This window comes from Phoca vitulina, unplaced genomic scaffold (genome assembly GCF_004348235.1).
Source record: "Phoca vitulina isolate PV1807 unplaced genomic scaffold, GSC_HSeal_1.0 scaffold24, whole genome shotgun sequence".
Lineage (NCBI taxonomy): Eukaryota > Metazoa > Chordata > Mammalia > Carnivora > Phocidae > Phoca > Phoca vitulina.
The window spans coordinates 10972627-10994141 of NW_022589727.1; the positions used below are offsets into that span (position 1 = coordinate 10972627).

Here is a 21515-nt window from a genome sequence, read left to right on the forward strand (position 1 = left end):
TTGAGTTTTTATCCGCAGCAATATTTAAGTAAGTTGACAGTGAAGAATGGGGGATTGAAAACCCAGCCAAGAAGTCAGCTCCGTGAGAGCAGGGACTATATCGCCAGGTTCTAGAACATAGCTGGTCCTCCTTACATGTTTGTTGGGTGAATGTAGGATGCCTGAGTGAATGGTAGGGGGACATCCAGGTCGAAAAGGGTAGAAGATAAAGTCTGGATGAGGAGCTCAGAATACAAGTTGGTAGCTGAGAGAATGGATGTGCAAGTTGTCCATAACTAAGTGAATCCCTGAGGGGTGTGTAAGATGGTAAAGGAGAGAGAAACGGTGAACAGGTTAAGGGCGGAACCTTGATTAACTCCTACAGTTACAGCTAATGTGGGAAAGGGGGAAAACCGTGAAGGTAACAAGGAGAGATCAGAAAGGTGCATCAGGAGATGACAGTAGCCCAGCAGCCAAACCAGCAGGATTTGTGTGTGTCCGGCTTATAAATTTTTATTTTAAATTTCGAATTTGATTTTTTTTTAAGCAGACTTACTTTGAAGGATTCGTGGTTCTAATTTTCCTAGCGTTAAAAATGATTTTAACAAGTGTGTAAGACTTAATATTGAGGGGATCAAGGTCAAACCAGGCAAGGAAAGTATATCCCAGAAGCATGCTGGATCTGGGGAAATTTCAGGATGATATTAACATATTTTGGAATTTAACACACATTTCTTTTAGACTTCTTGTTACTACATCTTTGAGCTAAATATATAAGTTTTAGCATGTTATATATAGTAGTTAAGCAACAGGATAATTATATCACAAAAATGCTTACTTTAGGGATTCATTTAATGTAGTGTCTCTATTAGTGGCCTACCCTAGGACATTTTAAGTGATTATATTAAGTTTTATTTCTAGACAATTTTTGTGAAACTTCTTTTGCCTAAAGCAGGCACATGGTTCAGTTGTTTAAAAAAAATAAAAAAAGATAAGCTCAAAAACAGGCACTGATTTCTTACTCCTTTATAGCTTTGAAAATCATTCTGAATCCTCTTGACAAGAGTGTTTACTACATCAGCTAGCAGTAGGACTTAACATTAAATTTTCATTTTGATTAACTTGACTGCAGTTGTTTCTTGGCTGCCTCTTTAGAGCCCACTGCGGAATAAAATTAAAACAGTTTTATGATATAGCAGTTCAGTTGCAGAAAACAACATTTTTCTTTTTCCCTGAATGGTGGTGTGTTTTCTCTCTGAGTTTCCTCACATACACCCCGTGGCTCTGGTTTCTTCCTCTCTAATCCAGCTTTTATAGTATTGACAGATTAATTTTCCTAAAGCAGAGCTTCGGCCAGTCTCTCATCCCAAACCTTTCTCTGGCCTCCATTGCTGGAGAATTAGGACCGGCCCAAAAGCTATATATTCCTCTTGGCATTTTCTTGATCTTCTCTGCCAAAGTCGCCATCTCCAGTCCAGATTCTTTATTCCTCTTGCCGAGCACTAGTCATGTCCTACCTTACATAAAATTACATGTGAACACATCTCACCAAGAGGATGTCAGCTTCTTGAATGCATGGGCCAAGCTCTCTTTTCATTTTCGCCCACTCCTCCATTGCTTGGTGCATGAAAGATCCTCCATAAATGTTTGCCAGTCTTCAGCATGGACACATTAAATATGTGCAGTTCTTCGTAGATCACTTATTCCTCAATAAAGCTGTTTTTAGAAAAAGCTAAACAAATAAGGAGATAAATGTTTGTTGGATAAATGAATGAAATATACCTTAAAATGACAACCTTGCAAATTTCTCTTCTTTCTCATATATGGTCCTCCTGATCTTCTTACCCTTTACTTTTTCTTTTTTCCCATAGCACCTTTCACTTTCTAATGAATTCATATTTTAATTCCTCATTTTTGTTGCTGATACTCTCTCCCTCCTTCCTTGAGTGAGACTTGGAGCTGAGGGTCAGTTTCTCTCTGTTTTTTGGATTATGGTTGGCAGTTTTCAAGGCAAAAGTCAGTGTGGTGTTGAAGAACAGGGGGAGACGTAGAGGGACCCCAAAGTCAGTTTCTGCTATGCAGCTTTAGGCACGTTTCCTAACTGCCCTGAAGTCATTTCCTCACCTGTAAGAGGAAAATATAAACTAAATTACAATGTTTATAGAAGGATGGAATTCTAGGGACACAAAGTGTGCAGTAAATAAAATTAATCGCTGACGTTTCCTGATCCCTCCTAACATCATATGACAGAAACATCCGCACTTCCCATCATTGTCACTGTGTATCTTCACAGCCGCTCTGGGAAGCAAGTACTGTTGTTGCCCCATCTCACGGGGAGAAAGGAAGGTTTCTGCCCAAGACCACACAGTGATGGGGGTCAGAGCTTTGACTAGACCAAATCTCTTGGACTTCATGGCCCGTGCTTGTAACCCCTGCTTGCTTGTCTCTGTGCCCTTTCCACCCTCCTACCTCCTGGTGGGGAGCCTCAGGGGAGGCCAGATGATTTCTCCTTTGGAGCAGCCCTTCCAGATCTTTCTTTCCGCTCCAACATGCTTGAGGGGGGTGCAGAGCACTCGTAAGTACCAGCAGCCTCCTCGGGAGGACTTTATGAACCTGGTCTCCCAAAGCGTGAGGGCAGGGGAGTCTGGTTTTGGAAGTTCCCCCTGGGGAGTTGGACCTCTCATTCCTGCTAGGATACCTCTGCTTCCAGATCTGCTGCTTTTTCTCCCATCCCCCTCATCCCCACTCCCCGTCTGTGTCTCCTGCGACCAAGATGAAGTATTCTTGCATTAAGACTGTTTTCAAGATTGGGGCCTTACTGGATTGGAAATGGATTTGATGGCTTATGAATGTGATAACCAAATTGATCATTACAGCCTCCTCGACTTCTTTTGTATTGTAAAAGTACTGAAACTTTTTTAAGTGAACTGTGAATAAAACACCCAGTTAAATCACTGACTCGTTTGGTTATTGCAGTATAATCAACATCAGAAATAAGAAAGGCTGTTTTCTGTATAAAGAAATTAGCCTTTTCAGGTATTATCTGAGCATTGAAAACGACTAAACCAGGATTAATGAGATGGGTCGTTTCAGCATCTAAAAAAATGTCTTTTTAAGTTTCAGGGGATGGATTTCTTTTTTGAAATAATTTACTTGTCATTGGTTCCGATGTTAAAAATGTACCTCAGAAAATATCAAAATGAAAAAAATAATTTCATTTGCATGCTCTAAAGCTTCATTATTTTTAATTGGGAAATTTGGTAGGGGGCCAGAAAGAACTGGCAAAACATACAAAATTTAAAAGGAGATACTGGCATTTAATTTCAAGTACTGTTTCAACAGAGAGGTTTATCATATATTTTTGGTAGTTGTATTTTAGTGATTAAGAGCGTAAGCCTTGGAATCAGTCTGACTTGGGCCTGAATCCTCACTTTCCTGCTTATTAAATCTGTGAGCTCAGACATACACTTAACATTCTGAACCTTGATTCTTCCCACCTGTAACAAAGGAACAATACCTACCTCGTAATATTATTGCATCATATGAAATAATACATGCAGAGCATCTAAGTAGTACTAACATATTGTTGGCACTTAATAAATGTTTTATTATCCTTGAGTACAATCATTTAGATAAAATGAGGTTTTGAAAATGTCTTCGCAGATAAGTGGGAAACATTTTTAGGGAATGCTGTGTGCAGTTGTCAGCTTATTGTAGAATGCCTTTTCAGTGCTAATTCGGAAGCAAGCTTATGTCATCTTGGGATGAACTATCAATTTCTGCATTAGTGAAGTCTTAAGTATCGAAATCTTATTGCAGAGTATGGAGCAAACAGATGCTAATTCTAAGTTTCTTACACTAAATTATCTTTTCCAGGAGAATGCATAGAAGGGCTGCGGGAAAACGAATACCTTCTGATTCATTCATGCCGTCAGTGGACCACCATCACTGCCCACAGCCTGGAGGAGGGACACTACGTCATTGGGCCAAAGATAGAGATTCCAGTACATTATGCAGGTACGACTCCCCTCAAGGGGCAAGAAAGGCAGAGGAAGGGACTTGAATGTGCAAATTTTTTCCTCCTGAATGAGAAAATAAGACTTGTCTATAAACTAGAGTATGATGACTTAGAAAAAGAAGAATCGTTTTTGTGGTTATTCTATCTGCCAGTGAAAGCTCAGTGTCATTTTGTCATAGGTAATTTATAATTAATGCATGTAGTTACATGTGGATTCTTATCAGATATTTATAAAATGAACACTTTACAAACACAGAGAGTGTCTCTGTTGTCTTGGGATGGCGATCAGTATCTGAGCTGCAGTGTCTGAATAACCCTGGGCACCACATGGATGTTGCTTTTGGGAATGGCTTTACAAGATGCCATTTTGCATATGAGCATTGTGGTCTGGCTTTAAAAATAACGGATTGGAAGTGCAGATACATGGCCGTGGCCCTCTTTGCAGCAAGGCACTTGGAATACAGGTAACTGTGATGCCCTCACTGCTTTCGTTACTAAATCAGGGTGAGAGCGGCCATTTCGCCTCACTTTGAACGCCGTTCAGTTCAACAGTGCCACTGAGCCAACTTTTACTGAGTACGTCCTCTGTGTCAGCGCTGTCGAGGAGTTCAGGATAACATCTAGTGGCTTGAATACAGTTTCAGTAGTGCTGGCTTATAAACGCAGTATAAAAAAAACCAAACATGTTATCCTATATTTGTATCTGTGGCTTATAGATCATTATGTAAAGGATCTTGATTTTTTTTTTTCTCTGTAATTATTCTTATTAAAAAAAATTATAAGAAAGAATTTCTCTAGCCTGGAACTTTGTCCCCTAGAATTATATATGCTGACCATAGGAGTCACGTTCATGGAAAAAGGAGGAACGTATAGCTGCAGAAAGTATTAAAACTGACGACTGTTGGATTGGGAATCAGGCCAAAGGGACCAGAGAACAAGACAAACCTTCTGGCCTGCCCAGTCTCTCCTGTCAGGGGGTCCCATGACAGGTGAGATCTATGCTATTTTTACAAGGCCCAAACTCCCAGCGCCTGTCTTTTGTGGAAAACTGTAAAGGAAGGTATAAGATTGTGCTTCATCATATACGCAGTTTTACTGGACGTACCGTGTTCTTCTCGTAGTAGATTGAGTTTTTGGTCTTTCCCCTGACCCCACTATGAATAGCTTACCAATGCGGTCTTTGGTCCTTAGCTTAAATCTCCTTAGAGACTCCAGACTGCCACCAGACTCACTGGCTTATTTCTCAAAACCCCTGGGGCTGGTTCTAGTCTGCTTCTCTACACTTCCCTTTTCTACTCTGGAGAGCGAACCTTCCATCTAGCTAGATGGTTGCCTCGCTGTTGGCTGGACATACTGGCTACTTTTCCGTTTACGCCATTCCCAGGCCGGAGTGGCCTTCCTCAGCCTTGCTCTTATCAGGGCCTGTCCTTGCATCAGGATGGTGCGGGCATCCCTGCTATGTCCGTGGAGTCTCCACGGGTATTTATGGTGTCTCACATTCATTTGGCACAGGCCCCAGTCTTCATTCAGTTACCTTTTCCCAGATAGACACATAACTTCACTTGTTATGTACATTCCTCAACAAGTGAGTCCAATTCTTTTTTATTTTAACTTTAAAAAAAATTTTAATTCTCGCATGGTTAATATACAGTGTTATGTGAGTTTCAGGTGTACAATATAGTGACTCAACAATTCCATGTATTACTCAGTGCTCATCATGATAAGTGTACTCTTCATCCCCTTCACCTGTTTCACCCATCCTCCCACCCACCTCTCCTCTGGTAACTACCCATCTGCTTGTTCTCTATAGTTAAGACAGTGAGACCAATTCTCAAAAACCTTTGTGAATCCTCTGGGTCTATACACAAAAGATAGAATTCTTTATTGCTGTAGATTCTTGATCTAGGGAACTCAAACTTGGCTACACATTGGAATGTCCTAGAGAGCTTTAAAAATGACCAGTGCCCAGATTCCATCTCCAGAGGTTCTGCTGTACCTAGTCTTGAGTGTGGGCTGGGCATCAGGATTTTAAATTATATAGTTAAATTATGCAGCCAGGGCTGGGACCCACTGTTCTGGGATGCATATTCACAGTGTCAGAAGAAAATATTTCCTGAAGAATTTGTGTTTTATTGTCTTGAACATTTTTTTTTTTTTTTATTAGCAGCCATTCAGCTTCCACTAGGAAGAAAGATACGGTATGTTCAACAGCTTACTCTTTATCTATAATGAAGGTGATGGTACACTTAACTGGGAAACTGGGCCCCAGAGGGGAGGTGGGTGGGGGGATGGTTTAAACAAGTGATGAGGATTAAGGAGTACACTTGTCATGATGAGCACTGGGTGATGTATGGAAGTGTTGAATCACTAGATTGTATATCTGAAACTAATATAATGCTGTATGTTAACTATACTGGAATTAAAATAAAAAAAGGAAAAGAAAGTGATACTTTTTTTAAATGAAAATTTGAGGTGCCAAGACTAAAAGGAAACATGGACTCTAAGATCATACCGCCTCACATGAAAGGAAAGAAAATAAAGGGAAAAAAACCTTGAAATAGGACTGTCTTAGTTTAGGCTGCTATAACAAATACCGTAGATGGGGGAGATTATAAACAGTTCATCTCACAGAGTTCTGGAGGCAGGAAGGATCCAGGGTCTGGTGAGGCTGGCTGCCTGGTTTGCAGGTGGTGGTCTTCTCGCTCCATGCTCACTTCGTGGAGCGAGAATTCCACCTTCTCTCTCCTGCCTCTTCTGATAAGGGCACTAATCCCATTTCTGAGGATAACTTTGTGGTGACTAGGACATTGAAAGGAGGAGTGGTCCTTCTCTAAACCTCCCCACCCCCATCCTTGTTGCAGCTATTGATTTCTGTCTGATTCGGTGTTTACCATGAAGGTGGCAGAACAGCCCATTTCTAACCAGACTCCGCTGTTAGTTCCTTCCCTTGTCTTTGTACGGCATGGAGAGCTTTTCCTTCTCTCCCATTTATTTATTTACTTACCTATTATGGAATTATGGATTGTTACGTCATTCTATTCCTGTCCTTATTTATTTGGATGTTCAGATTGTCCCAGACTTAGCCATTTGGGTCCGGCTGGCCCATGCATCTCTGTGACATGCCCCCCTTCATTTTTCCAAGCAACTCCTTCTTTTCTGGCAGAGGTAGCAACCATTCTTTCCTTCAGGGCCCCTGCATTGTCCTGCTCCAGGCAACGCTCCTCACTCTGTGTAAATAGTGTCCCTTGGAGTTGTGTAGTACACAGCCTGGGCAGCAGTATGCCGCTCTATTCATGTGTATTCCGGCATATAAGAAAACTCAGCATTTTTAGGAAATTACAATTCAGAGGACCTTTCCCATATTCTTCACCAGAAATTTTCATGAAATTCCTCATGTGAAAAGAAATAATTTCATAAAACTTTGAGAAAAGGTAAATATGACTTGAACTTCTTCTGAGAGCCATGCTCTGATATGGTGGTAATAAGAGTTGCCTTATTCTGAATTCTGAAATTATTATATGTGCTTTGGGAAAAAAAGAAAGATCTTCTCTCATTCTGGCAAAATAAGTTTTTCATTTTGGATAAGAAAGAGTTTTCTTGGTATAACAAACAATTGATTCCGAGAGAGAGAATGTGTTCAGTCAGCATCACATATTTTGCTAACAGTGGAGAAACCGCTCAAGAAAAATTGGCATAGTGTTGAGAAAAGCGATGGCTGCTTTCACACAAGTTTTACTCAGAAGGCATCACAAATAAATTGTATCTAAACTTTCTAACTTTTCACTGCACCAAAAGGGCAAAGATTTCCTAAGGAACATACAATGAAGAACTCAGAATGTTTCTACATTCTGCATACTCAGACCATGTAAATTACTGCTTGGCACTTCATCAGAGACTGTTGCTCATTCACCCGGCATGCATTCCTCCCACTACACCCCCCACCCCCCTCCCCATCTTTCCTGCTGACATACTAAACCAAAAACCAAATCTATTTAAAAAAAATTTTTTTAAAGCCGAGTGCTGCGACTTCATTATAGCCAAGATTTTCTAAAGATGAATGATTTTCACTTTACAATTCACGTTTCTGCTCATCAGATTCCTTTGTCTCTGCAGCTCCGAGGGGTCCATCAGGCAGACATAAGGTGGTTACTGTGGAAGCTTCTACCTCGGGATTCCTTATTTATGCCGACCCCTTCTAGGGCATTCAACCAAATTCAGTACTCACAATTTGACTTTTTTTTTTTCCTTTAAAACTAATATAAACTTCAGGCTTCCCAAAAACCTGGATATGCATGCCATTGTCTCTGGAATTTCATTTACCTTCCTACGCTCTGCGTTCCCAATCTATGGAAAGGAGATTTACTTAGGCGATGTCATGAAGATACTTTGTGATCTAACTTACGTCAGTGACTCAACGCCGTGCCCAGCACGTAATTGAGCACTAATCAGTGTTACCTCCTCGTTATCACCTCTCATGAGAGCCATCCCCAAATAGCTGTCTATAAAGACAAAGCTTAGAGAAACCAAATGGATCAGAATGGGATGTATCTGTGTGTCTCGGGCCCCCCCCCCCCATTTGAGACGTAGTGGGATTCTGACTGGGTTTATGAAAATCTAAATCATCTGATGGAACGCTTGCTGTCATCATGGGTGAACAGATTGCTACTGGAACATAAGCATCGAAGAGAAACGTCAGCCACGTTTGGCTTCTATTTTTAAATTCTCATCCTCCTGCAAATCCGGTGAATCTATAACAAGCAAAAATGATCTCAGTACTTCCTTACTAGCTACAGTATGTACGGAAATAAGTTACACTGGAGCACAAGGTTAGTAGAAGATTTGCTTATTAAGTCTGCAGGGCTCTTACTCAGCGAGCACCTGGATTTCTGTTGGCAGTCGCCTGTTTTTAAAAATGTGGGTGTGCAGTCTGTCTCTCAGGCAAAATTATAGTAATGTGGTATCTACATAACCTTGAAGTGTAATTACTGAACAAAAGGAAATGTTGAAACAAGCTAATTTTATTCTCCTGGGTTGCAAGTTTAATTAGCATGAATCATCCGTTTACAAAAGTAACTACTAGCATTGAACAACACTTTGTGTACTTTCTGTATTACATGAGATAAAGCCTGTGTGTTAAAATGGAAATAGTCAAACTTTCTTTCAAAAAGGCCTACGGACTAACAGAGTATGCCAAGGAACATTATCCCAGCCAGTTTTGCCAGTGATAAATATTAGATACTTAAGAAATAACCACTTTTCATAATTGAATCTTTAGGTCACAGTTAGCATAAACCACTAAAATTTATTTAGTGCTAACTATTATCTAGACACTTTGTTAACTCAGCATTTTACTTTCATTTCTTCATGTAACTTTCACAACAAACCCAGGAAGTGGGTTCTATTATTACCTGCATTTTTCATAGGTACAAATTGAAGTTCAAAGATGTTAAGTGTCTTGTAATATTACACAGCTAAGAAGTGTGATTTGAACCCAGGGTATATGGCTCCAGAGCCTGCTTCCCTCACTGCTATTGCCTGGAAAGTGCTAGAAGGCACTGTCCACACGTAAGACGTTCTAACCATTGTACAGGAGAGAGCGCTGTTAGAATTAGCCAGTAAGGTGAAGAACGCTCTTTCACTTTCCTCTCCTTTCACACAGAGCTCACTGCTTGTATTCTGACTCTAGGGGAAAATTAAGTAAATATATATTTATCTTGACCTTTTCCAGATTTGTAAGTCATCTGCAGACAGGTAACATTCCCATCTCTGAATAAATTACCAGGAAGAAGCAAAGGCAGAAGAGCTTCCCGGGGAGCTCCTTGGACTTGGAGAGGGCAATGCACGGGAGCCTGCTGGGAGCGGGGAGGTTGAGGCCTGGAGAAAGCATGTTGTGTGGAGAAGGAAACTGTCCATCTCTAGAGGGGTGCTGTCAGTGAATAAAAGCAAGGCAATTAGGTAACAAAAGGCGGTAAAAATGAGTGGAAGAGCAAGCAAGGAGCAACTACTCTTATCAAGAGGTATTAACAAGAAGCCAAGAGAGAGGGCATAAGAGCCAAAAGTTTCTAATACTCACTTTTAAGAATAATGAATTCTGAAGAATCTAGGCTAGGAGGAATGATTCAGAAGAGAAGGGAGGGGGAGACTATTTAAGTCATATAATAGCCCAGTGTCTGGGAGATTGTCCTTGTCATTTTTTTCTTCCTTGAAAGGTATTTGTTCTCTCTTTCGCTCCTCTCTTTCCCTCCACTTCTTTACTTCATGAAGTCATTGTTGTAGCTGTTACTAACCTAGATTTATCGTCAGAGCTTAGGTGGATGTTCTCTTTGGGCAATTACCCTGACACTTGAACTCAAAGCAAGGATAAAGAAATCATGTAAGCATCTACCTTTGAGAGAAAGGATGACTCAAGGACTGTCACCAACCTCTGGAGTAGCTTTCTAGTCTCACTTCTCAATGCTTAAGAACAATAACCCCAGGAAATGTGAGTATGAATGATACTCGTGAGGAGATGATTTTAGGGAATTATTTTGATTTTGTTAGGGGTGATACCAGTTTTATAGTTATGAGGAAGATATCATTGTTTTTTAGAGGTACATACTGAATTACTCAGGGGGAAATGTGATTATAATTTACAAAATACTTCAGCTAAAACAAACATAAAAATAAATGAATATAAGACAAGCTGTTAAAATTGTTCAGTTTTGGTGAAGAGTAAATACGGTATTCATTACCCCAATTTTCTATGTTTGAAAATGTTTGTAATAAAAAGCACTGTGACTTGCCAACCATTAGCAAAGTTAATTGTAATATAAAACTCTTAAGTGGTTTTCCCACCAAAACACTCTGCCTCAATCCTTGAGTCTTATTTGTAGTCTTCGGGAATTTCTACAGGGGTGAAAGTTCAGCTTTCACAGGGTGGTTTTGTTCTGGTGTTGAGTGCTTGTGGAAGCAGCCCAGTTAAAGGTGAACTTGGGAAGAAATGATTCCATTTTCACAGTATGGTAGCACCATCCAACTCATGGCTTCCCAAGGAGGCTTTATTGCTCTCAGCAGGGACCAGTTTCCAGGGAGTGCCCAAGTTGGTGGTGGTGATTTAAGTAAAAGGGTTAACGGGGTGTGTGTAAGATTTGGGGAAGAAAAGGAAACATTTTTTTATGAGTTTCTTCTTAAAATAAGAGCCTTACAGGAGATAGGGAAAGGGGAAATGTGTGAGCAAATTCAGTGGAGAGCTATTTGGTGTCATACCGTGTGGCTTCTCTTGATCTATAAAGCTAGTAAAAGGACTTTAATAAAACCTTGAGAATCCCTTGATTGCTATTTTCACATTTCAGCCTGTTTACGCTCCTTGTAAATCATACACTGACTCTGCAAGTAGAAAATCTAGGATCAAAAAACAAACAAAAAAAAACCCAGGCAAAAAAAATGGGATGGTGTTTGGGGTTTAAAACTCCTGGGCTGCTCTTTTCTGGACCTTTTCTTCTTGTATGTTGGTATTGCACGGAAAGTTGGTACTTGAATGGGATACCTCCAGTTCAAGTATAATTTAACCTATGAGATAATGCGATTAACATCAGGTGGAAAGTTTGAACAAGCTGCCCGAAACCACACTGTTAATGGAGTGTTTATAGCATGGGCGGGGATGGGCTTGTCTCACTTCATAATTTGATTTCCATGTTGGATTTGTACCTCTAAATGAGTGCAAATCTTTTTTTAAAAGGTGACCTTTTGAAAGGTTCCTTTTCAGCTTTGAGGAAATGCTTTTGAGTTTGTTTTTTTTTTTTCTTTGAGGAAAACAGACTACAATCATGATTGTAGTGCTGGTCAGATTTCCTGAAGTCACTCCACTCTGTTGCTTAGAACTGGAATCACTTACCTTTATGACTCATCCTCCGTGAGGTTGTGTGCTGGCCTTCTGTTAAACTGCTCCCCCATTTGGGAAGTTGTCAGGTGTATTCTACACAGAAAAACAACGAACCACATGGACCAGGCCGACTTTTCTGACATTTAGGGCAAGAGGAGAGATGATTCAGACACATCCATGTGTGTTTTTAGTAAAGTATACATTACCGGGTCCTCCAACTTGCTAGGACTGGTTTATAGAACATCCTGGGGTTTGTCCCCAGGAGTGAATCAGGCCAATGAGAGAGCGTGAGACAAGCAAAATAAACACAGAGCTTTCATTTCCTAGACGTTAGAAATCATTGTAGGTAAACGAAATGCTATGAGCACATAGGCTTTTGAAATACTCCATTTCTCCCCTCCTGTCTTGGCATTCTGTGAGTTTAATACTCAGTGGCAATTATGTTCTTCCTTACAGCTCTTCATTCCGTTTCATCATCTTGGCTTTCTTACTTCTAGCAATAAAGCTAGTCACCTTGGGTGGGAATTTTAGCTCTCATCCACCTCTTTACCCCTAAAGTAATTGTGTGCCCTGTCTTGCTGATGCTGTCTCCACAGTCCCTGTCAAAGCTGCTCCCCTTTCCCAGCTACCCTCACTGGGTCTCACCTGCTCCGCAGACCCAAGAGTCTCCTCTTCTCCTCCAGTCAATCTTCGGTGCTGTTGTCAGGTTATTTTTCCCCCATTATGGCTCTGTTACTTGACCACTGGCCAGGACTTTTCAGAGGCATCCCCACATGAGTGCAGACTCTTGTCCAACACAGAGCCTTTCCGAGGCCTGGCGTCCATTGGACTAAGGGCTCCACTGTCCAGTACTCGCCCCCCCGCCCTGACTGGGTGCCAGCTCCCCTGGGCTGTTGGTTGTTCCTCAGGCCCCACCTGCCTGGCCTTACCCCTTGCTATTTCTGGTGGTTGGAGGTCTCATACATCAGAGTCACCGCGCAACTGTGAAATCCTACCTCAAACACCACCTTCCTCAAGAAGCTTTTCCTAATTTTCCACACCATATATAGAGACAAGGGCCTTCCTCTTCCTTCCATTTGGGAATCCCTATAACAGATTGTGCCCAAGAGTGTTTTCATCTTGCTCTTCTCTCTGCTAAAGGCTCCTTGTGGGCAGTCCTGTTATATCACAAGCCTGACAATTTCAAGGGCTCAACTAAATTATTTGTGACCTAGCTGAAATTGATTCATCTTTAAAGGATAGACTTTTTGAGCAGGTTGACAGAAGATGCCTGAGAACTGCCTGGAGAACTGGTCTGGTCTCATACTCCCTTGGAGTAGGCAGACAGAGCTCTTAAGCCCCTCCATGGCTATAAGAAGCCAGGAAGCAATTGCCCTAATAGAGGTGCAAACAAATGGCTTTGAGCTGTTGAATAAGGGGAGATCCCTGCTGTCTGGGAGTGGCAGGTGAGGGCCTTCAAGTGAACATGGGAGGAAAGAGCATTCTAGACAGTACCAGCTTGAATAAAGGTTTGGATTGTAGGCAAAAGTGAAAGTAATATCAATGCTTTGTGGGAAGAGGGGAAGGGAGTATTTAGGAAATAAGGTTAGAACAAGTGGTGAAGGGATATGAGTTCTAGGATAAATATTGGGAGCTGTCATCTCTGTGCCTGGCGAGCACTCGCATAATCTGTGTTTCTAGACAATTACATGAGGCTGCCTCCCCCCACACTCTGTCACCTTCCCCACTGATTCAGAGAGAAGGATGGGAAGAAGGTGAGAGAAACCAGATAAGGAAGTTGTTGAAACAGACCTGATGAAAGATAATACGCCCTGAGCTAGGCTGGGGGAAATGCTGATGAGCAAAAAGTTGATACCTAGATGGAGGGAACAAGATACAAGGAAAAGCATAATTCTGAGATTTTTTTTTGGTCCCATTTCTAAGGAAACAGACTTTTTTTTTTTAACCTCCCGGTTTAAAGTGGTCATGCACACTTTTTCCTAATGGTTTTAATTTATTTCCGTCGTTTTCTTTTTTGCTAAAAACACTCCTTTCCCTTAAAATAAATGTTGGCAACAACAACAAAAACATCTTTGAAGTTCCTCCTAAAACTAAATAGAGTAGGAAAGTAAAGATTCAGGGCCTTCTAATAGAAGTTTCTCATTATCTCAGGTGCTGGGCTTCCAGATCGGGAAGAATGCTCTTATCCTTAGAGTTTTCAGTTTAATTCTTTTTTTTTTTCCTTTTTAAAGATTTTATTTGAGAGAGTGTGCACCAGCTGGGGGGAGGGGCAGAGGGAGAAGGAGAAGAACCCTCCCCACCTAACAGGGAGCCCAGTGTGGGGCTTGATCCCAGGACCCCGAGATCACGACCCAAGCTGAAGGCAGATGCTTACCTGACTGAGCCACCCAGGCGCCCCCAGTTTAATTCTGATGCCAGGTACATCAGAGATAATTCCACAGAAAAGTATGTTCGGAGTAAGAGATCAGATGATGGGGGTGAAAAAAAGGATGTACAAAAACCTCAGCCTCAAAAGATTGATGTGTAAAGATTTAATAGTTTTGCCTATATTTGGCAATTACTTCCTTCCTTCATCCAACCGGAGTTGTCTGTTCTATGCATCAAAATCTAGGAAATATTGATGAATTGAATGAAATAGTCTGTCACATATTTTGAATACTGTAATAAATTCGTCTGTAGTGGAGAATATGTGTATTGTAGGTGGACTTGTTAAGATCAAAACATCTGTTGATGGAATTTATCACAATTTTTTTTAAAGATTTATTTTATTCATTTGAGAGAGAGAGAAAGCATGAGCGGGAGGGGCAGTGGGAGAGAGAACCTGAAGCCTACTCCACACTAAGCTTGGAGCCTGACACAGAGCTTGATCTCACAACCCTGAGGTCAGGACCTGAGCGGAAACCAAGAGTCAGGTGCTCCGCCGACTGCACCACCCAGGCGCCTGGGAATTTATCACAGTTCTTAATAACTCTGTTACTTCTTTAAGAAAACAATGATTGTTTTCTTTCTTTAACACAGACCAGTGGTTCTTAACCAAGTTTGAGCAAGCAAGTTGCTCAACCAGGTTGGGAGTTTGCACCTACCTCTCCATCCTGGGACATTCGGCAAGGTCTAGAAACGTGTGTGGTTGTCACAACGAGAGCAGGGGAGCTACTCTGATCTGTGGGCAGAAACTGAGGATGCTGCCGAACCTCCTGCAAGGCACACGACGGCTGCCACAGCAAAGCTCTCCAGCCCGCAGTGGCAGGGGGGTCGAGATGGAGAAACCAGAAATTAGTAGTATTATTGGTCATCAGTTTTATGCTGCATTACCAAAATTTCTCACTTTTTATATAGAGGCTGCCAGACGGACGTCGTCTGGAAAGCCAGTGCCAGAGTTAATCTCTAGAACATAACAAACCGTTGCCCAGGCTTTTAAAAAAAAAAACCCACTTAACACAGTTTGTGAATAGATATGACTTTCTGCACACAGTGCATGAGACCAGCGGCAACCATGGGTGTCATGGCAGAAAAATTCAGGGGGCAGCAAAGGAGCAGCCCCTTGAGTTGCAAAGCTTTGTTTATCCTCCAGGACTACCCTGGCTCTTGCCTTCTTCCTTTATATTAACAAAGGGTATATGTGTAAATGCCTAGCATGCACAGATTCTAGAAGAATTAAAACAACATTGTAAAACCTGGTCTCCCTGCTTTGGATTGCGTTATATACACCCACAGAACATATGGTACTTAAAATGCTGCTGAAATTAAGAATTTAACAAGGTGAGGCTGTGTGGGGTCAAGATCTGGGGGCCCTCCTCCCAGACCCCCTAAATGGAAGTGTATCACCATTTTTCTTTTATTGCTCTATCTCCTCCCTTCCCAACATTTTAACAAAAGCATTTTTTTTTTTAAAGTTCGGGTGACACAGAGGGAGTTCAAATCTAGGGAGGAGACCTGCAAGCAGACCTGCTGGTCTGTGGAGATTTTCAGATATTGACTGAGAAACTGAATGTCTACGAGACGCTGGGCGATGGGGCAGAGAATGGAGAGATAGCTGGAAAGAAGGGAGTCTTACCTCTTGTGGCACTTACGGCCCCCCACAGTGAGCTCTCGGGCCAGCGCATCTCGTATTTAATCACAGAAACTGTCCCTTTCTAGATGAGGAGACCAAGGCTGTGGGATCTTAGCCAAGGTCCTACAGGCAATAGATGAAGTCGAGATTCAAACCCAAAGCCATCTAACTGTGAAGCCTGAGCACTCAGCCTGCATCCCGCCAGCCACAGCAGCCGGACCACAAAGTTCTTAGGAACCTTCTGGGTTTGGATTGTGTCTTGTCAGCAGTGAGCTCACTCCCATGATATTACATTTGTGTTTTAGAGATAACTCTTTGGCAGCAAGTGGGGGTGGCCTTTTGTGACTCGCAAATTGCATAAGGAAGGTGGAAATAGCAAATAATACATTGCATTGTTCTTTGGGACTGCTCTGAAGTCTCTCAGGGCAGGCTGGGTGAATCATGAAGAGGATATAATCTCAGGTATGAGAAAGCATTTTGATTGAGGCCGTAATTGTTCTTTTGGTGTTTTTTATCTTTCCTTTACATTGAACAAAGCTGCTTGTCAGCCGTAAGACCTACATACTGTTCTTCTATTTATCTAGTCTCATTCTTCTGCTTGTCTAGCAGGAAAAGCTCACAAATCCGAGGGCTTTTTGTTCTCCCTCTCTCCCTTTGGAGCACCATGCGGAAGGGTCTGTGTGTTACTAAGGTATAAACTGGTGAGGGAAAGAGCAGTCCTTTTATTTGAGCAAAACCTCACATCTGGATTAGGAGGGCAGACCACTGGAAACTTAAAGAATAAAGACATTTAAACTGAACCACAGAATTCCTAGCATATATAACTTCGCTTCACCTTAGTCCTGCTCTCTCCCTGAATTCACACACATACGCATGTTACATAGTGAGCGAGCAGTTTTTTTGTGAAATGATAGAGGGAAAGTCAGATGATGCATTTTACCTGTTGCTGGAACTATTAAGAAATTACCTTCTCTTTGATACTGTGTTCCCAGTGAGTTTCATCATCCCCACTGAGCGTGGTTCTGTGGCAGAACGATACCCACTATTGCTACTGGTGTCCAGTCATCCCTGGACGACTGTCTTCATGCTTGACCAGCCAGACAGTGCCACACTTTGGCTCAGCAGTAACACTAGACCTTGAATGACATGGGCTCCAAGATGATGAGGTAGCAGGAACCACCCTTGAATCAGCTCCGTGATTCCTGGCAGACTGAAGTTTATCGCGTCCTTCCTTGTGGCAAACAACGACAACTGGAATCAGGAACAAGATGAGGTTCCCACTTTCACTCTTTTGTGGCTTAGTCTTACTGGGCTGCTATAAGAAAATACTACACACTGTGTGACTTACAGACAACAGAAATTTATTTCTCACAGTTCCGGAGGCTGAGAAGTCCAAGATCATTGTGCCGTCATGGTGGAAGGGACAAGGGAGCTCTGTGGGCTTCCTTATAAAACCACAAATGACATTCATGAGGGCCCACCCTCATGACCTAAGCACCTCCCAAAGGCCCTGCTTTCTAATACCATCACATTGGGCTTTAGGATTTTGATGTATGAATTTGGCGGGGGCAGGGAGACACATTCAGTTCATACTAGTGGCCTGACAACTTGAACTTGCCCCCCAACTAGAGTGTATACTATACCAAAATGACAGTGTAGAGAGGTGGTTCATTGACCTGGCTCAACTGCTTAGAGGCTTTGTGATCTTTTGTCTTTTAATGATGCCTCAATATCATCATTTATAAAATAGGGATAATAATACCTATTTCATTTAAGTACCGTGAGGCTGAAATGAGCACATATGTAACTAACAAGTTTAGAAGAGCATCTGGCCTATTCTGAGTGTTGTCTCTCCATAAGTAGTCTCTGCTGCTGTTGCTGTTACTTTGTAGTTGATATAGACAAAAAAGGAAACAAGATTCCAAATTTTGGAAAGGAAGAGGAAAATACCTTAGAAAGAAAATATCTCCCTAGAAAATCCAAGTAAATCCCAGAGATTATAATTAATATCAGAATTTAGTGGTCAAGTATAAGATTAGGTTATAAAAATCCATAATGTTTCTAATATTCTAGAAATAACCAAGTGGAGAATGTAATTTTTGCAAAGTAGTACGGAGAGCATCCAGAACACATTGTTGTTTCCATTGTACAAGATCTTTGCTTGATATAAATGAAGATGGTTAAGCCTTGAAATGTCAACACATCCATTATTCAGTAAGACAATGATTCTTTGTTGGCATGTGAAAACATGTGAAATGTTATGTATAGATTCGTTTTAATATTTAAAATGTCCCTCCTACTTTTACATGAAGGATCTTATTTATAGATTTCCTCCAAATACCTGTTTCGAGAGAGCCTGATTATTTTCTACCATACTTTTAATTCAGCCGTTTGTCTGAACATGGTGAGATACAATGAGACAGTTTCTTAAGATCATTTTCCAGATATTTTTTTTTTAAAATTCCTTTAAGTACACATTGACCCCTGTTAGAAGTTAAGGTTCCTGGCAGTCCGTGTATAGGCTACACAGTGGTGGCAGTTTTTACTCTGGGATGGCCCTGTTTGGTCATTTCCTGAACAAAGTACATGTAAATTGGATTGAAGAGCCAGGCATGTACCATTATCTTTTTAAAATCTATTCGATGTTGGAATCAATTCCAAATCGCTGGATCTAACCGTTGTCTTGAATGAAATGATTTCTGGTTTGACTGCCTCTAAGGATAGGCAGGGTATTTAGCACAATGATGCCATACCTACGTGAAACCTAATTCAAGGAAAAGCCTACTCCACTTGGCAGCTTTTGAATGGATTGGGTTTCTCAAGTGATTCCTGACTCAGTTTAACTGGTCTGAACGAGTAAGATTAGGGAGGTTCCCCAAGCTCAGACAAACCTGTGAAAAAACCCATATAGTTTAGGATTTGCAGTCCCACCAGCCTTAAGAATTGATCTTTCAAGTATGCAGACTCTTGGGTGCCTGTGTGGGGTGCAATGGGTTTTAGAGTTGGAGTCAGAAGTTATAGATTCTAGTGCTAGCCTCTGCAATTTACATTACTGTTTCTGTAACTTCAAAAGGTATCTTTATCCTTAGGTCCCAAATTTTAAAGAGTGATAGTAATATTTATGATATTAAATATATTATATATAGAAGCTTTGCAAACTATAATGAACTATCCTTTTGCAAAGCATTACTTTTAGTAGATCGAGATTTTCCCAGTTTTTCATATACTTAGCACCTTCTTTAGGAAAGTGGTGTCTTTTGTGCTTAGAATAAATGTTACCTGATCTTAAAGCCATTCTAAATGCCCTTACCTCAAATGCCATTTGTTGGAAGGGCTTTTCCTTCTATTAAGTCTAGTAAGTCTCATAGCACTTTATTGAAACCATTTCTGGGACTTCAGGACATAGAATGCCTTTTACATGTATCTGCTACTTTATTATAAGCTCTTGGGTATAGTAGTTCATTTATCTTTGCATTCTTCATAGTCCCTTGCCACATGCCAGGTACATAGTAGATGTTTAAATGGTTGAATAAATGAGTGCATGAACAAGTATTAGATTGCTACATGTCTTATTTACCATCTTATTTATTATTTAGGCTCATATTTTACAAACATTTTTATTTTTAGAATCATTCAGGCATTTTCCTTTCGCCTTTCATCCTTTACTTTTCTGTCTTCCCTTATCATCATGATATACAAGTTATATATATATATATATATAAATTAGAGGTACTGCTTAAAACTAATGCTTGTTTTGCTTGAATGTAAGAAAGCGTCTAGCATAAGGTATGATTATCAGTTTGGTTTAAGCTGGAGGTAGAACATTATCATAAGGGCGTAGGCAAACAAGGAAAATACCACTGGCAGGGGAGGTGGAGAGTTACACCGTTGATCCAAGAACATATACATTTATATTTAGAAAACCAAGCTGCAAATTAAAGGAAGCACTCTAATGATCGTACGGAGCAAGGAGTGGAGAGGTATGTAATAACTGAACACATTGTACAAAATTGGCCAACTGCCTAGAAAAGAAATTGATGACCACGTGACCTCGCTTTACCTTCTAACATCTACTTGAATGTTTCTCACGCCTTTTAAGACCACGTTTGAAACATTTGCTAGGAAATATGTAGTGTGAACGCTGGGTTCATACTCTTCAGCTGAAGCTGAAGCAGTTCACATATGAGAACTCAGCTTGGTCTTACCTCTGTTATCGATGAAAGCGGCGGACATCCCGTGCTCGGTGTAAGCAAATCGGTGTATTGGCAAAAGGGAATCTGTGAGCACATTCTTCATCAATCAGTCGTGAACACTACGTGTTCATAGTTTATCAGGGTGAATTCTAGTGGTTTCATTTTAGGGTTCATTTTCTAGAAATTCTCATCTGAGGTTTATAAGGCCTTGAAGACTGATTTAGGAAAGTAATTATGAGAGACTTGCCATAAATGGACACCACTGACAGCAAATCTGATCCACTTTAAAGCAGATGATGGAAAATGACCAGGTTCCTCTATGTGTGAAGGTTGAAAACTAGGACAGCACGTCGTGACCAACCTTAGTGATCTGGAAATACTGGAGTCTGTTGTGTGATCGCTGTTCCATGTTGGCGTCGTCTTCTGGAGGTCTTATTCTCAGGTGGTTTACTTGTAGAGGTATATACCCTGAAGACCTGAAAATTCATGTTTTCACAGTTTCTTGTCAGAGTCTTCTTGGGAAAATGGCAGGAAGAGAAAAATACAGGTTTTTTTTTCTTTTCTTTTTATAATTGGGCCAAACCAGAAGATGATATCAAGCAGTTGTTACTCAAGGAGAGAAAGCTTACTTTATGTTTTACACCATTTCCCACTTCGTCTGTGAGTGAAGGTAGGTGAGGGACATGAGCACCTGTAGGTTCTGTTCTGTTCCCTGGAGAGCTCAGCCAGGGAGAACAGGAAGTGATGTGTCCCGCAGGAAGTGTCCGTCATCCATTGTCCCCTTCGGCTCGTCGCCCCCCACCCCCCGAAGAACACGTTGCTTTGGGCTTTGAGTTCCACCCAGTCTTGTCTCCTGTATCCCCAGGGTGCCATTGACTTTATTTATACCTATGTCTGTTCCATGGCAGTAGAAAGAAAGAAATCCCTGCTCCCCACAAATGGAACCTAGTTTTTACCTAAGTAGATAAAATTTCCTTTTATTAAAACACGTCCAGAAGGAGTTGCGTTTTGACATTATAAATAAGAAACAGTATTATCTTCCAAGTTGATAACAGCAGTTTTGCGTGTCTCCTCCAGCTAGGCTATTTGACTGTTTCGTTTTTCATTCTCTAATTAAAAATAAAAATTCGGGGTATTCATCTACTCTTACGGAGATCTGCGATTAGTGCTTTTAAATCTTTCTGCTGTATACAGACTAGGGAGAGTGGTTAATGCAGAAAGCTTTATCAGACACGGTCCTTCTGGTAAGTGCCAGGAGAACTTCTAGGGGAGGGAAGCTGGCACAGCAACAGGGAGCGGAGGAGTTCGAGGGAGAGCGGAGAGAGCTGGAACCAGAATGAAGCTGCTTTGAGGCTGGGGCTAAAAAAGCCCCCCTGCACTCAGCTTTGTCCAGTAACGACCCTTGTCCTGCTT

General features: G+C 41.2%; 1 protein-coding gene across 2 annotated transcripts in view; it reads left to right on the forward strand.

Annotated features, from left to right (window-relative positions):
- GAREM1 (GRB2 associated regulator of MAPK1 subtype 1) overlaps positions 1–21515 on the forward strand; it is a 197526-nt gene that overhangs the window by 68803 nt on the left and 107208 nt on the right. For both annotated transcript variants that reach the window (XM_032421438.1, XM_032421439.1), the window contains exon 2: positions 3856–3996. In XM_032421438.1, the coding sequence (XP_032277329.1) occupies positions 3856–3996 (141 nt within the window). The remainder of the gene's footprint in view (positions 1–3855; positions 3997–21515) is intronic.